The sequence below is a fragment of the Vulpes lagopus genome, chromosome 18 (genome assembly GCF_018345385.1).
Source record: "Vulpes lagopus strain Blue_001 chromosome 18, ASM1834538v1, whole genome shotgun sequence".
NCBI classification, from domain to species: Eukaryota; Metazoa; Chordata; class Mammalia; order Carnivora; family Canidae; genus Vulpes; species Vulpes lagopus.
In genome coordinates this window covers 44,407,032-44,420,278 of record NC_054841.1, presented here as the reverse complement: position 1 = coordinate 44,420,278, position 13,247 = coordinate 44,407,032, and the positions used below count along the sequence as shown (strand labels likewise).

Here is a 13,247-nt window from a genome sequence, read left to right as displayed (position 1 = left end):
TAGCAGCTCCAGATGGAGGAGGGGCTGGTGGCCAGCGGGGAAATGGAAACATGAGCTTTTCTCATTTCCTCTGTTCTTCTCCTCAGAGGCTGTAGGACCTCAGAAATCTTCCTGACACCAGCCCATATCACAGTATCCCAAGAGCCTGCATGTGCTAAATCACTTGACACGTGAATGGCTCTTCAACAACCCTTTCAAGGGGATGAGAGAGGGAGGCAGCAGGCATTCTTTGTAGTTCTGTGCTTGGGGATGTATTTCTGAGAATAGTGCTATCTTGGAGAAAGACTTGCTAATCTTGCCTTTCCACAACAGCTGACTTTGAACCAGAGACACCTCTGAGTATTTTCAGAGCATCAAGAAGACAAAAAGGCAAAAAAGGAGAGTCCAGACACAGAGACTAATCTGCCCTGCTTGGAAATTCACCACGTGACACATAGCAACAAAATATAGCCAGGTTTTATAATTCTGTTCGAAACATTGAAAGTACTATTCAAAGACATTTGCAAAATTATTCATAATGTCACTGACTATGAGCAAATCAAGAGTTGTATTGGGCAAGAAGTCTGCAGCCTTAATCTGCCTTTCCTCCCTGAGAAACCAGCTCTTTGGCCACACTTCTAGCTCATGGCCATGGAAAACTCTGGATGGGGATCTAGGCGGGATTTGGCTCAGATGATTACTCTGAAACTCTGGTCCCAACCAACTGGTTGTAGAGCTGATGCTGCCAATTGGATTCTGATGTCTTCCATTCTGAGGGGGCGGATGGAGAAAAAGAATGGAGAACACATCTCTGCACCTCTCCCTCTTCTCAGGGACACCAGGTCAACTACGATGCCTAACACTCCCACTCCACTGGCCGAATCAAATAAAATACCCACCGCCTGAGCCAAGAGCTTCCTTCTTTTTAACTTCCTGTCTGCTCAGGTGTTCTACATCCCTACTGCACATTCTGAGAGAAATCTCCACTTAATCTGACTTTCTTTTCTTTCTTTTTTTAAAATAAATTTTATTTATCCATGAGAGACAGAAAGAGAGAGAGAGAGAGAGAGAGAGAGAGAGAGAGAGAGAGGCAGAGACACAGGCAGAGGGAGAAGCAGGCTCCATGCAGAGAGCCTGACGTGGAACTCGATCCCGGGTCTCCAGGATCAGGCCCTGGGCTGAAAGCGGTGCTAAACCGCTGAGCCACCCAGGCTGCCCCCTGACTTTGTTTTCTTAATGGCAGCAAAACTTGCACCAAACCCCCATGTATTTTCTTTTTTAATTCAAAGAAAACAGAGAAGTGAAACAACAAGGTCAGAGGGTGGTTTAAAATATCCCTTTTCCGCCGGATGATCTAACAAAGGGGGGACCTCAGGCGCCCTGAGGCTGTGCGCTGTGCTGTGTGTGCCTCCCTGGAGGGCTGGGTGGCACTCGGGCCCCGAGGCGCCCCTGCCAGCTACTTACCTGAAAGTCGTCCACTGAGGGGATGGTTCGATTGGTGGTTCTCCGTTTGTGCCACTGCCTCAGGGTGTCCCTGGTTTCTGAGCTGAGCAGTCGAGCAGCCTGTTCTTCTTGGAAATTCTTTATCAGAGAAAGTGCCCCGTAGGCACTTGTCAAGTAATAACCTCCTGGAAAGGGCAGAAAGAATGAGTTTTCCAGGAGTTTATATGCTGGTGATGACAGGTGAGGACAGCAGAAGCAAGGTCATGCTTCCTATTGTCTTCATATGGGTTTCCTCCTGGGACCAGAAGTTCAAGTCCTTCCTACCTTCCTCCATCCATGCATCTCTTCATCCTATGCATGTACTGGGGACCCCCCCACCCCACCCCACCGCCTGTGCCAGTGCTGGGGGGCGCTGTGGGGCCAGGCTGAGGGCGCCTGGACGGAATTCCCATTCTACTGGGGCAAGACATATAAAATCTCTAGATTATTATTTTAAATTTATTTATTCATTCATGAGAGACACACAGAGAGAGAGGCAGAGACACAGGCAGAGGGAGAAGCAGGCTCCACACGGGGAGTCCGATGCGGGACTCGATCCTGGGTCTCCAGGATCACACCCTGGGCTAAACGCAGGTGCTAAACTGCTGAGCCACCCAGGCTGCCCTTATTTCAGTGCGACTGTGGAAGTGCTTTGTTGGGAAAGATCAGGGCACTAGGTCTGATGGAGGCAAGGAGACGCTGGAGCGTGGTGAGGTCAAGCACTCCAGGCCTGAATCATTTACTTAGGAACAGGAGTCCACACACGTCTTGGCAATACTCACTTTCAGGTTTTCCTTTTCGGAATTCATATATTCTAAGTTTTAAGTAAACTCTACATTTTGAAAGAACTGCACAGGATACAAGTGTGTTCACAGTAACATGGGTTTTTCAAACTTCTTCCTTTCTGATACCCTTTTTATTTTTTTATTATTATTATTTTTTTTATTTTTATTTTTTTTATTTATGATAGTCACAGAGAGAGAGAGAGAGAGAGGCAGAGACACAGGCAGAGGGAGAAGCAGGCTCCATGCACCGGGAGCCCGACGTGGGATTCGATCCGGGTCTCCAGGATCGCGCCCTAGGCCAAAGGCAGGCGCCAAACCGCTGCGCCACCCAGGGATCCCTCTGATTCCCTTTTTAAAAAACCCTTTCTTGGGGGCTAATGTAACATGACATTTAGGAAAAAATAATTCACAAGTGACAGAAAGTGAGTGCATTTACGAATTATTTATGTTTAGCGAGTATTAAAAGACTTGCAACACCATAAGATGCCTGTAAGTGGGTTCAGAACTTTGTCCTAAACTATAATTAGATGCCTTTGGTGGAACTTGTAAACGCCACGCTAGTGGACCACGAGGGGGCGCCCCCAATGTTTATTAAAAATTCCCTAATTGGGCTCAGCATATTTTATTATTATTATTTTTAAGATTTATTTATTTATTCATGGGAGACACACAGAGACATAGGCAGAAGGAGAAGCAGGCTCCAATGCAGGACTCGATCCCAGGGCCCTGGCATCACAACTTGAGTCAAAGGCAGATGCTCAACCATTGAACCACCCAGGGGCCCGGGCTCAGCATATTTTAACTTGAGAGACACTTTTGTCAAAATATCTACTGAATTTCTATTGTGAGCCCAAATTTGGTATAGAGCAGGGGGTAGGTTTGTAAGAAACAGAATCTGAGTCCCTGCTTTACAGAAGTTTATGAATTTATTAAAGAAAACAGGTATAGTGGGTTTATTCATGGAGGATTCGAAGTTAGTTGTGGTTAAATGAGTTTTGTTAATGGCCAAAATATTTAGCTGCTAATGTAAGACTCTGAAGAATTTTCTCTCTGGTCAACAAATGAGAACATTTGAGGTGGTAGGCACCTGGGTGACTCAGTGGTTGAGCGTCTGTCTTTGGCTCAGGACGTGATCCTAAGGTCCTGGGATCGAGTCCTGCATCGGACTTCCTGCAGGAAGCCTGCTTCTCCCTCTGCCTCTCTCTCTCTATGTCTCTCATGAATAAATAAATAAAAATCTTAAAAGAAAAATTTGAGGTGGCAACTGATCCACCATCTGAGAAATGAGCACAGCCCTCTGCAAACTGCATCAGACATGCAACTTAGAAAGGAACACACCTTTGTGGTTTTCAGGTCACTGACAGAGATATGGGGGAGTTATGATTTATCACAGCATCATCTAGCCCACTCTGGGCAATACAGGTCCCATGCATACAATGGGATACCTGCTTAGAGTCACCTGCATAGCTTAATGGCCCAACCATGGGGATGCAAGTTCCTTATGGAACCTCCCACATGTTAGTACAGAATTCTGTATTAATAGCTGACTTTTACTAAATATTTGCCCCATGAACAAATCAGCACATGGCTGAGTGTGAAATTCAATGGGCAGAATTTAAATGCTACAGAGAGGTTTTCCAGTGCAATCAACAGGGACGTCAGTGTTCAAGAAAGGCTGCGTGGAGGTATTAGTATTGGAACTGGGACTTGAAGGGACCAAGTGCAGTCAAGTTTGGGAGGGAGGGTGTTCCCTCTGGAAGTCAAATTTCAGACTCCATAGCTCTGATCTGTTCCGGGCATTAAGGAGAAAGCTTAAAATTCTGGAAGCCCAAAGTTGACCACACTTTGAAACATGTGGATGCAATTAGAGGAAGGGTTACATTTCAGCAAAACTCTAACCCTGCCACAAGAGCCGTGCACTGAAGAGGGATTTTATGACGCCTTTCCTGTAAATGAAACTAGCTGCTTAAACAGCAGAAAAGAGATGTGGGCTGCTGCCCCGAAAAGCAAAGAGGGCTTCGGGCAGGCCGCAGAGGACTGGGCTGGTAACGCACGTCTTCCTCCTGGCCTGGCCTGCGTAGCTTCAGATCCGTGATGGGCGGGCCGGGCCCGGTCTGTAACCGCCGCCAACCTGTCCGCCTGCCAGTTGTCCCGAGGCAAGAAGCCAAGGAGCGACACAGTGAAGTGGAGGCAGGCTCTAGTTGAAACGCAAGCTCACCGGCTGCCCCCTCCGTTCCCTCTCTGGGTCCTTGTCTTTCTTTCATACGTGATTCCTGGAGGTGAGGACAGCCACCTGCCCATCTGTCACCAAAACGGTGCCCAGGGCAGTGCCTCGCTCTGGGGGATCGCTGGGAACGGTGGCAGGAAGTGGCTGTCTCCGTCCCTTTGACGTCCTTTTTTTTTTTTTTAATATCTTTGCCATTTATTTTTAAAATCTTATTCAAAATATTAAATAATACAATTTCAGATATGAAAAATTACTGCAATAAAACAGTTCAGGTGTATTTCCATTGTGCTCCCTTCCTTATTAGGACAGTAAATTGTCCACCTGAAAGAAATGATGGATTGCCCTACTTCTTCCATCTTTACACAAAGCACATGCCCACTGGCTCACCCGGGCTTTCTGAGTAGGTGTTTAACATATATCAGGGACTATGTTTTCTAAAAAATTGCAGTGACATTTGTAAGTCAACCATGGTTTAAATCACATATTTACAAACTGATCAACTCTTTATTATATAAAGACAGGCTAAAATGAAATACATTAAATAATTTCCAGTTGCTGTGAAAAACAAAACAGAAGAAAATAAAACAAGTACACGAAGGAAGGACGTAAGCATGTGTTTGCCTGAAACATAGAATGGTCACTTTCTCAGTGAAACTGACATGCCCGTTCCCCAAAGCTCCAAGAGTTTGATGTACTCATTTCTAGAATTAAGCATGATTAGGGCTCAAAACAACTAAAACAACGCTCAGATGCATATGAAATAGTAATAAAAATACAACAGAAGAAAGGAGGGACGCCTGGGTGGCTCAGCAGTTGAGAGTCCTTCGGCTCACGATGTGGTCCGGGGATCTGTGATCTGGCCCCACATCGGGCTCCCTGCATGGGGCCTGCTTCTCCCTCTGCCTGTGTCTCTGCCTCTCTCTCTCTCTCTCTCTCTCTCTTTCTCTGTGTCTCTCATGAATAAATAAATAAAATCTTTAAAAAAAAGAACAACAATAGAAGAAAGTAAAGCAGGGCATGGAGACAAACTATGCTTCTATTAGTCGTTGGACAAAACCACAATCTTTCCCCTCTCCTTTTAAATGCCAAGGCAAAGCAGGCCGGGAAGCTCCAGGCAGGATCTTGGTGGGTCATCATGGAATGTCTGGTTCCAGGGTGGTGAATATTACTGAGGGGATGGGTAGATGGGGGAGGGGGTAAAGGGATCAAAGAGGTTCATTGATATCTCTTTAGGCTGGAGGGACAGGATGAAAAAATATTCATCACTAATCCTGAGTCAGCGCTATCCCTCAAGGGGTGGGAAGGGTATACCTCGTACCTCCAGGGTCTCCCGGGAGGACAGACCCTCTGAAAAAAAAAAAGCCAAGCACTGAGGACTTAGGGGACTAAGGGACACATTCTAGGGGTGACAATATCCTTCAGTCTCCCTCCAGGGAAAATACCAGTGTGATGCATTCCCTGTAGAAGCCTATCAGCACATGGATCTTTTTACTCAAGGCCAGGCTAAAACTCAGCAGAGAAAGGGGGGAAAAAAAACCCAGTTCTATGCACCAATTCACCACTTAGGGTCTATCTGGGCTCATGAAAATGGATTAACAGGATTCACAATGCAAAGACCCTGATGCGTTCTCCTTTAAAAGGACAGCTCACATAAGAGCCCCAGTTATTTCTGCTTTTCAAGGCTGGGCAACACAATGGTGAACATCCCAATTATTTCCAGGATAAAATACCTAACCGATGTATAAGGAGAAGGAATTTCTGCTAAGACATGTCAGGGTCAGGCAGATACAAGGAGACTGAAATGACAAGGTAAGTTGAAAGCAAACTGCTCAGATTGTACTCCACTGCAGTTTTATTTTAACAGTGAGCAGATACAATTATTTAAATAGAAAAGAAAATCAATGCTGTTTTCATCTTGAAAACAACATTTTTTAAACAGATGAAAACAAAAGGCCAGCCTTCATCCGTTTCACTGGTTGAACAGCAGGATGTTCATCTGGTAGTGAAAATATTCTCTAACAAAAGTTTATATCTCCCTTCTTTCTCAAGGAAACCATTTGTTTTTTAAAATACGCACTTTTTCTATTGAATGGTATTTTTTATCGCAATTAACCATTCTAGGTAAAGTATATTTATGGGTGGGTTCTATTTTTGTGGTTTTCTGACTTTTCCATATTTTCTACAGTGAATATGTATTGCTTTTATAACTAGAAAAAAGCACATTCTTTTAAATCGAAAAAGAAATTAAAAATATGGTTAACCCTTATAATGTCAAAAAGGCACTCACATGACTGTTGAATGGGCATGGGGTTTTATCTTGGGGTGATGAAAATCTCTTATTTATTTGGGGTAAAAGAGAGGTGGTGGACAGCACAAAACTGTGAAGGTACTAAATGCCATTGAATCATTCACTTTAAAATAGCCAATTTGATGCTATGTCAATTTCACTTCAAGAAAAAAAAGTAAGGGGCACCTGGGTGGCTCAGTTGGTTAAGCATCTGCCCTTGGCTCAGGTCATGATCCCAGGGTCCTGGGATGGAGCCCCACACCAGGTTTCCTGCTCAGTGGGGAGTCTGCTTCTCCTTCTCCCTCTCCCTCTGCCCCTGCCCCCACTCATGCTCTCTCTGAAATAAATAAATAAAATCTTTGAGGAAAAAAAAAAGGAAAACAAGATGAAAACAAAACCAAAAAAAGGTACCCCAATTCCTCCCATGTCATCAAGTGATTGTTACCTTCTCCGTGTAAGAGTGATGGGTCTAAGAGCTCCATCATGTACTCAATTTCAGTGTCCAGTTCCAACATGTCACACTGAGCTATGACGTAGGTCAGGACTGGTAAAAAATCATCAGCTCCATACATCCTCCCTGGGATCAGAAGAAAGGGGAAGATGGGAATATTTTTACCAACACTTCTTTCTTTCATATCCCACGCATACTGCTTTTATTAGATAGCTAGGAGTCATCTGGGGAAATGTGCTATTCATAAACAGAGGTGGGTGTTTCTGGAATCCTAAGCAGCCTGTGACCCTCCGGGCTGCTCATGTCAGAGACCAACCCAAACTACAATTTCAGAATGAAATGTCTATGAGTCAATGAATACATGAAAGATTTTCTCCATGCTTTCATGATATGCATCAGGTTATACTACAGAACAGAGTACTTGCAAAGAGTTTAACTTTCAGCAAGTAATATCATAAAGCATTTACTAAGTATCCACTTATTACCTTAGTCCTTTGTGAATTCTAATGTGTTCCCTACTGCTTTCTTTCTTTTTTTTTTTTTCCCTTCTGGTTTCTGTGGAAATTAATAATCAACATGCTCAGACCAGGAAAAAACTTTGCTCTGTGTTCAATGTGAGCACACAGTTAATTTATTTAAATGTGCAAATTCAGTATATGTCGAATAGATTACATATGATTAATATATGACAAAAATGTCTTAGGCCTTATTGCTACTTTTCATTACATTAGTGAGTTTTTAGTTTGGGGTGACTGTGCCACCCCCAGCCCCCACCCAGGGGAATTTGGCATTGTCTGGAGACATTTTTCACTGTCATGACTAGAGGGTGGGGTGCAAATGACATCCAGGATGCCAATAAACTCCAAACAGGAAGCAGCTCCCACAACAGAGAATTATCCATTTTAAATGTCATTAGTGCTAAGGTTGAAAAACTGTGCATCAGAAGAACATAATCCTATGCAGACACCATTTTAGAATGTATGTCAATGCTTGTCTGAACTACAGAAAATATACTTCTTGTATGTGAAATATGTTTGCAAATTTCAGAGGTGATGTTCATACGCTGCCATGACCAGCTCAAGAGCTCACATTTTAATGTCTTTGCCCAACACCGTAGAAGGTGCACACACATTCCTGTCTACCCAAGTGGAGGTTAATCAGCCTGTGTATTCTGTTGCTTCTCCATGAGGAAAAGTTGATTAAAGGCTCACTGAAACCTACACAGGCCCCAATCACTAGCTAAGAATCACAGTCACTCGTGGGTCTCATAAGAAGCAGAACTGAGGAAATACGAGGACTTACTTTTGAACCATGTGATTCTTTTGCGAATTCAATTACATTGCTTCAGCTTGTAGCAAAAACGGGAGAACCAATGACATAATTGTAATGAAGCCACATCATTACTGAATGCTCTGTTTGGCACATGCTGGACCTAGATAGATCATCTACACAAACCATCGCTGGCCAGAATGTAGTAATAACTGCTGATATTTCCATCATGCTTGGGGCTATGCCTGCATTGCCTCATCTAATCCCCACCTTATAAAGGACAGGGTCAGTTTCAACAACAGGTGTAGAAACTTCAGTTTAGAAGTAGATCAAAGTTGCCAAAGCCCCATAGGTAATGAATCATTCACAGAGGGAGGATATGAATTCAGTCTCCAGAGACTGAATCTGTATCTACTGCCCTGAACTAAATCTTTCATCAACTGGTATCATAAAAGAATCTTATTGCCTCAATTGCTTACTTTTCTTGGTGTTACCAACCTGTTACAAGTGACGGATTTGCCAGATACTAGTGTTAACACTTGTATTTTTGTGAGCTGCTTGGTGAAACCAAGAGATTGAAACAAAGCGAAATCTGGAATCGAAAAGCCTGATGTGTCACCAGCCATGTCACCAGCCACGTCCCTGGCCCCGGTGGGACGTGCAAGGAGCTTGGACTTTGGGTAATCTCACCTGAGTTGTTCTCCATGACAGTATAAATAAGCTTGCAGACCCTCAGCAGCAGCATGACTTTCTTTTCCGGTGAATACATCTTCTGCATGGTCATGAACTTGACTTTGATTTTCTCCACGTCTACAAAGTCAGGAGTTGGGGCAAAGACCCCCAGCTCCTGGGGGTTCCTCTGCCGCACAAGCTGCAGGTTCTCCTTGAGCTGTTTCCACGAGCCGTCGGCCATGTGGAAGTCCCTCAGCATGGCCTCCACGTGCCCCTTCAGGGGCTTTAAGATGCACTTGTGCATGGCTTTTTCCAGCACCACATCTGTCAAAGAAAATGCAGCTACTGTGACCCTTGTCTGAAGGAAGAAGAAACCCGAGGTCGGCTTTCTCAGAATAGACAGCTGCAATTCTGTACTGGCCTCAGGGCGGACAGGCTATAACTTCACACCTGCCCAACCAGCAAAACCTAGCAGCCCCACGCTCCTCACACTCCAACACGTTTTTCGGTAAAGCCAAGGAAAATGAGTCTCCCTAATAAATTCTTACAGTTCCTTTTGCAGTCAATACAATGAAATAGATTTGTTTTAACTACTTTTATGCCCCCTGGCCCATGCGCACAGGTGAATATTCTAAAAGGCATTCTTTTGACCCAGTCCCTCCACTGATCATCCAGTTGACAGGTAAGTAAATATTTTATTTTACTTTTTAAAAGATTTTGTTTATTCACAAGAGACAGAGAGAGAGAGAGAGAGAGAGAGAGAGAGAGTTAGAGGCAGAGACATAGGCAGAGGGAGAAACAGGCTTCCTGTGGGGAGCCTGATGCAGGACTTGATCCCAGGACCCCAGGCTCACAGCCTGAGCTGAAGACAGATGCTTAACCACTGAGCCACGCAGGTGTCCCAAATATGTTAAAGGGAAGATTTGCTAATTGGGAAGAGTCAAGATTTCTTCAAATATTTCCAGAGAAGATAAATTCACCTAAATACACATGTTATCTTAGATTGAAGTCTGGACCCAAAATTCTTTATTTTGTTTGCTATAAAGAGCATCAGTAGGACATTGTTTGAGATTTGAATGAAGTCTGCAGTTAAGTACTAGTGTGAACACTTTATCTGTTAATTTGTAACAAGATGTTTCTGTTTTTGTTTAGGGTTAAAGGGACACAATGTCTGCAATAGTTCAAAAAAAGAAGGGTGTATGTGTGTGTGTGTGTGTGCCCAAGCCTGTGCAGGTGTGTGTGTGTGTGTGTGTGTGTGTGTGTGTAAGCAAACAGAAAGGAGAAGAATGAAACATGACAAAGGACTAACATTCAGGGAATCGGGGTAAAGGGTAGACACGATTGCAACTTTTCTGTATGTCTGAAATGATTTCAAAATAAAAATTTAAAAAATTTTGAAATGCGTTTCTGGTCAGAGTTTGGAAATACCTGTAGGTGTGGAAGGCATTATTTTTCCTTCTTTCTTTGAATGGTTGCCCAATGAAGTAGCTTTCTTGGCCGACAGTAATGTGACCATAAAATCTGGAGATCCAGACCCAAGAAGACTTAATAACAATCTCTCTGCTTTTTCAACATCAGCTTTCCAATCTCAAATGTTTGCATGTCCTCATCAAAGCTACCTGGGTAGCCAGACCTCATCTCTGAGACTTTAATGTGATTCCCTTTTAGAAGCCCATCGATCTACTTCCTTATAAACGTGGAAATAGTTGAATTATCTCTCTGGCCTTGGGAATTCCTGACCCTGGATCAGATCACATTGCATCCAAATTACCACCTATTATTAGAAGGTCGGGAACAAAGAGAAATCTAAGCCAGATGCACAAACACCAAAAATGATTTTCCCATAACCGAGAGTTAAAACTCATGCCAAAGTTAATGCTGACAATGATTTGCTTCTCCAGCCCAACTTTGTTTTTTTTCCTTCCCCTCCACCTCTATCCAGGAGAACTCTGCTTAAATTTAGAGCTTTCTATAACTACAGAAGTAAATACGAGGACTTACTTTGAAGAAAAAGAGGTTATAGAGAAAGAAGAAAAACAGAACAACATTTTCATTTGATATCTGGCATTGAAACAAACTACTTGGTCTACACTGGTTCTGTTGTGTTAATAAACCTGTGTGATGTTTTAGCATTTTTGACTTTACTCTAAGTGATCATTACATTGAAAAGCCAGTAATAGCAATTGACACCTGAGCATTCAGCTGGGGTAGGCTCTATGTGCTTTAGTTTATTAGCTCATCTAATTCTTACAACAATTCTTTTATTTTTGCATAATACTATTGTTTTACAACTGAGGAAGCAGAGATTTGGAGATATCTAATGGCTTGCTTGAGGCTGCACAAGTATTTTAAACAATCACGTTGCTTTCCAAAGTAAATCACCTCTTAATTCTCAAGTTCAGGTTGCTTTATAAACATTTGCCGGTTTTTACACTCTATCTCAAGGTTACACAAGCACCATTCATGTTAAGTGACCACTACCCTGTTAGAATGAGGTCACCAAGGGGGGGTGGGTAGAAGTCACGCTCATCATTAATTAGGACTGTACATGAACATGGATATAGCGGCATGATTCTTGATAGCCCCAAACTGGAAACCATCCAAAGGTCCATCTCAATGGAATGGAGACAAGGATATCTTCGTAGAATGGAATTCAGACAATGGAAGATTTATTCCATGAAAAACAGCACACTGCTTCTCCAGATACAGCTGGATGAATCTCACAGATGGAACACTGTGTGAAAGAAGCCTGGCATAAAAGAGTATCTCCTTTAGCATGTCATTTATATAAAATTCAAAAGCAGGCACAATTGAATCTATGATGACAGAAGTCAGGATGGCAGTAACCCCTAGGAATAAATGAGGCTGTGGGAGGACCCTTCTGGGGAGATGGAGATGTTCTGTATCTGGATCTGGGTGGGGGCTACATGTATGTGCTCATTCGTGAACATCTGCCAGGCTGAGCAGTTAAGATTTGCACATTTTATGAATGCAAGCGACAGTAATTATGTATAAATCAAGCCGACAGAAAACAACTGCTTAAATTGTTGAGATCAGCTTGAGGTTTTCACCTTGACCCCCAAGGGCAAATTTTAACTTCAAGGAGAGCCTGGTCACCTCAGAGCCAGAGCACTAACCTGAATCATCTACATAAGGTTCTGTGCTGCTCCTGGGGACCCTCATGCAACTCATCTTTGACACCAGGGAAGGGACACTGGTCTTTGTGCCACAGACTCCCACCCTCAGGAATGATGCTGTGGAAATCTTTTGATAGGACAGTTAAAACCTGCGATCCACTGCCAGATCCACTCTTAAAATTCAAAATAGAAAAAAAAAAAAAGACCAGTGTTAGATGGTTTTTTTTCTTTAAAGTATACTTTTTAAAGGTCATAATTTAGAAATAAGACTGGTCTCTTTTACATTCTTTTCCAGGATTTTATTCCTTACTCCTGCCCTGTTAGCTGAATGACCAAAACTGGAAGCACATTTTCTGAAAATATTCATATAGATCCTATCAATTGTTTCCGATGGTAAAAAGCATGGCCAGAGGCGGCGCTGCTCCCTGCCTCGAGGAGATCCGGCGCTGTCATCTACAGGAAGCCTTCCCCTGCCCCGCCAGCGCTGTGAAGCCGTCCCTCCTGGCTGGGAATGGGAGATGGACGCTCTGTCTCTGTGGCTTCACTCTGAGGATCAGCTGATCAGCCGATCGCAAGAGAAGGTCAGAGTTCCGACAGGGAACCGTCACAAGATTGGCTCATGCGTCAGCTTGGTGTGAGTCCTTTCTGCTTCCCCACTGCGGCGAGGCGAAGGTTAAGGTGAAGTGCCCAGAAGGCAACCGGGCAACAGGAGGCCTGGCAGCCAGCCGGGCTCTATCTTCCTAAGTGGCTTCGGCCAAGTCGCTTCACCTCTGTCATTGCCTCGAACTTCTGAACTGCCATCTGACTCACTGTCCAAAGGAAGGCGAGACAGAACCAGGACCCTTAATGATTGCCAGACCAAAACAGAATCATAATTGACATTCTCCAGGAGATTCTAACAGTACCCAGAATCTAAACGACCTAATGTTCAAAATGTACAGGCTGCAACCTAAAGTTA

At 43.7% G+C, this 13,247-nt stretch overlaps 1 protein-coding gene across 9 annotated transcripts in view; it reads right to left on the bottom strand.

Annotated features, from left to right (window-relative positions):
• Positions 1-13,247, bottom strand: part of RIN2 (Ras and Rab interactor 2) — a 229,881-nt gene that overhangs the window by 3,726 nt on the left and 212,908 nt on the right. For all 9 annotated transcript variants that reach the window (XM_041732125.1, XM_041732119.1, XM_041732126.1 and 6 more), the window contains 3 exons: positions 9,171-9,476; positions 7,206-7,337; positions 1,444-1,607 (listed from right to left, as the gene is read on the bottom strand). In XM_041732125.1, coding sequence (XP_041588059.1) covers positions 1,444-1,607; positions 7,206-7,337; positions 9,171-9,476 — 602 coding nt within the window. The remainder of the gene's footprint in view (positions 1-1,443; positions 1,608-7,205; positions 7,338-9,170; positions 9,477-13,247) is intronic.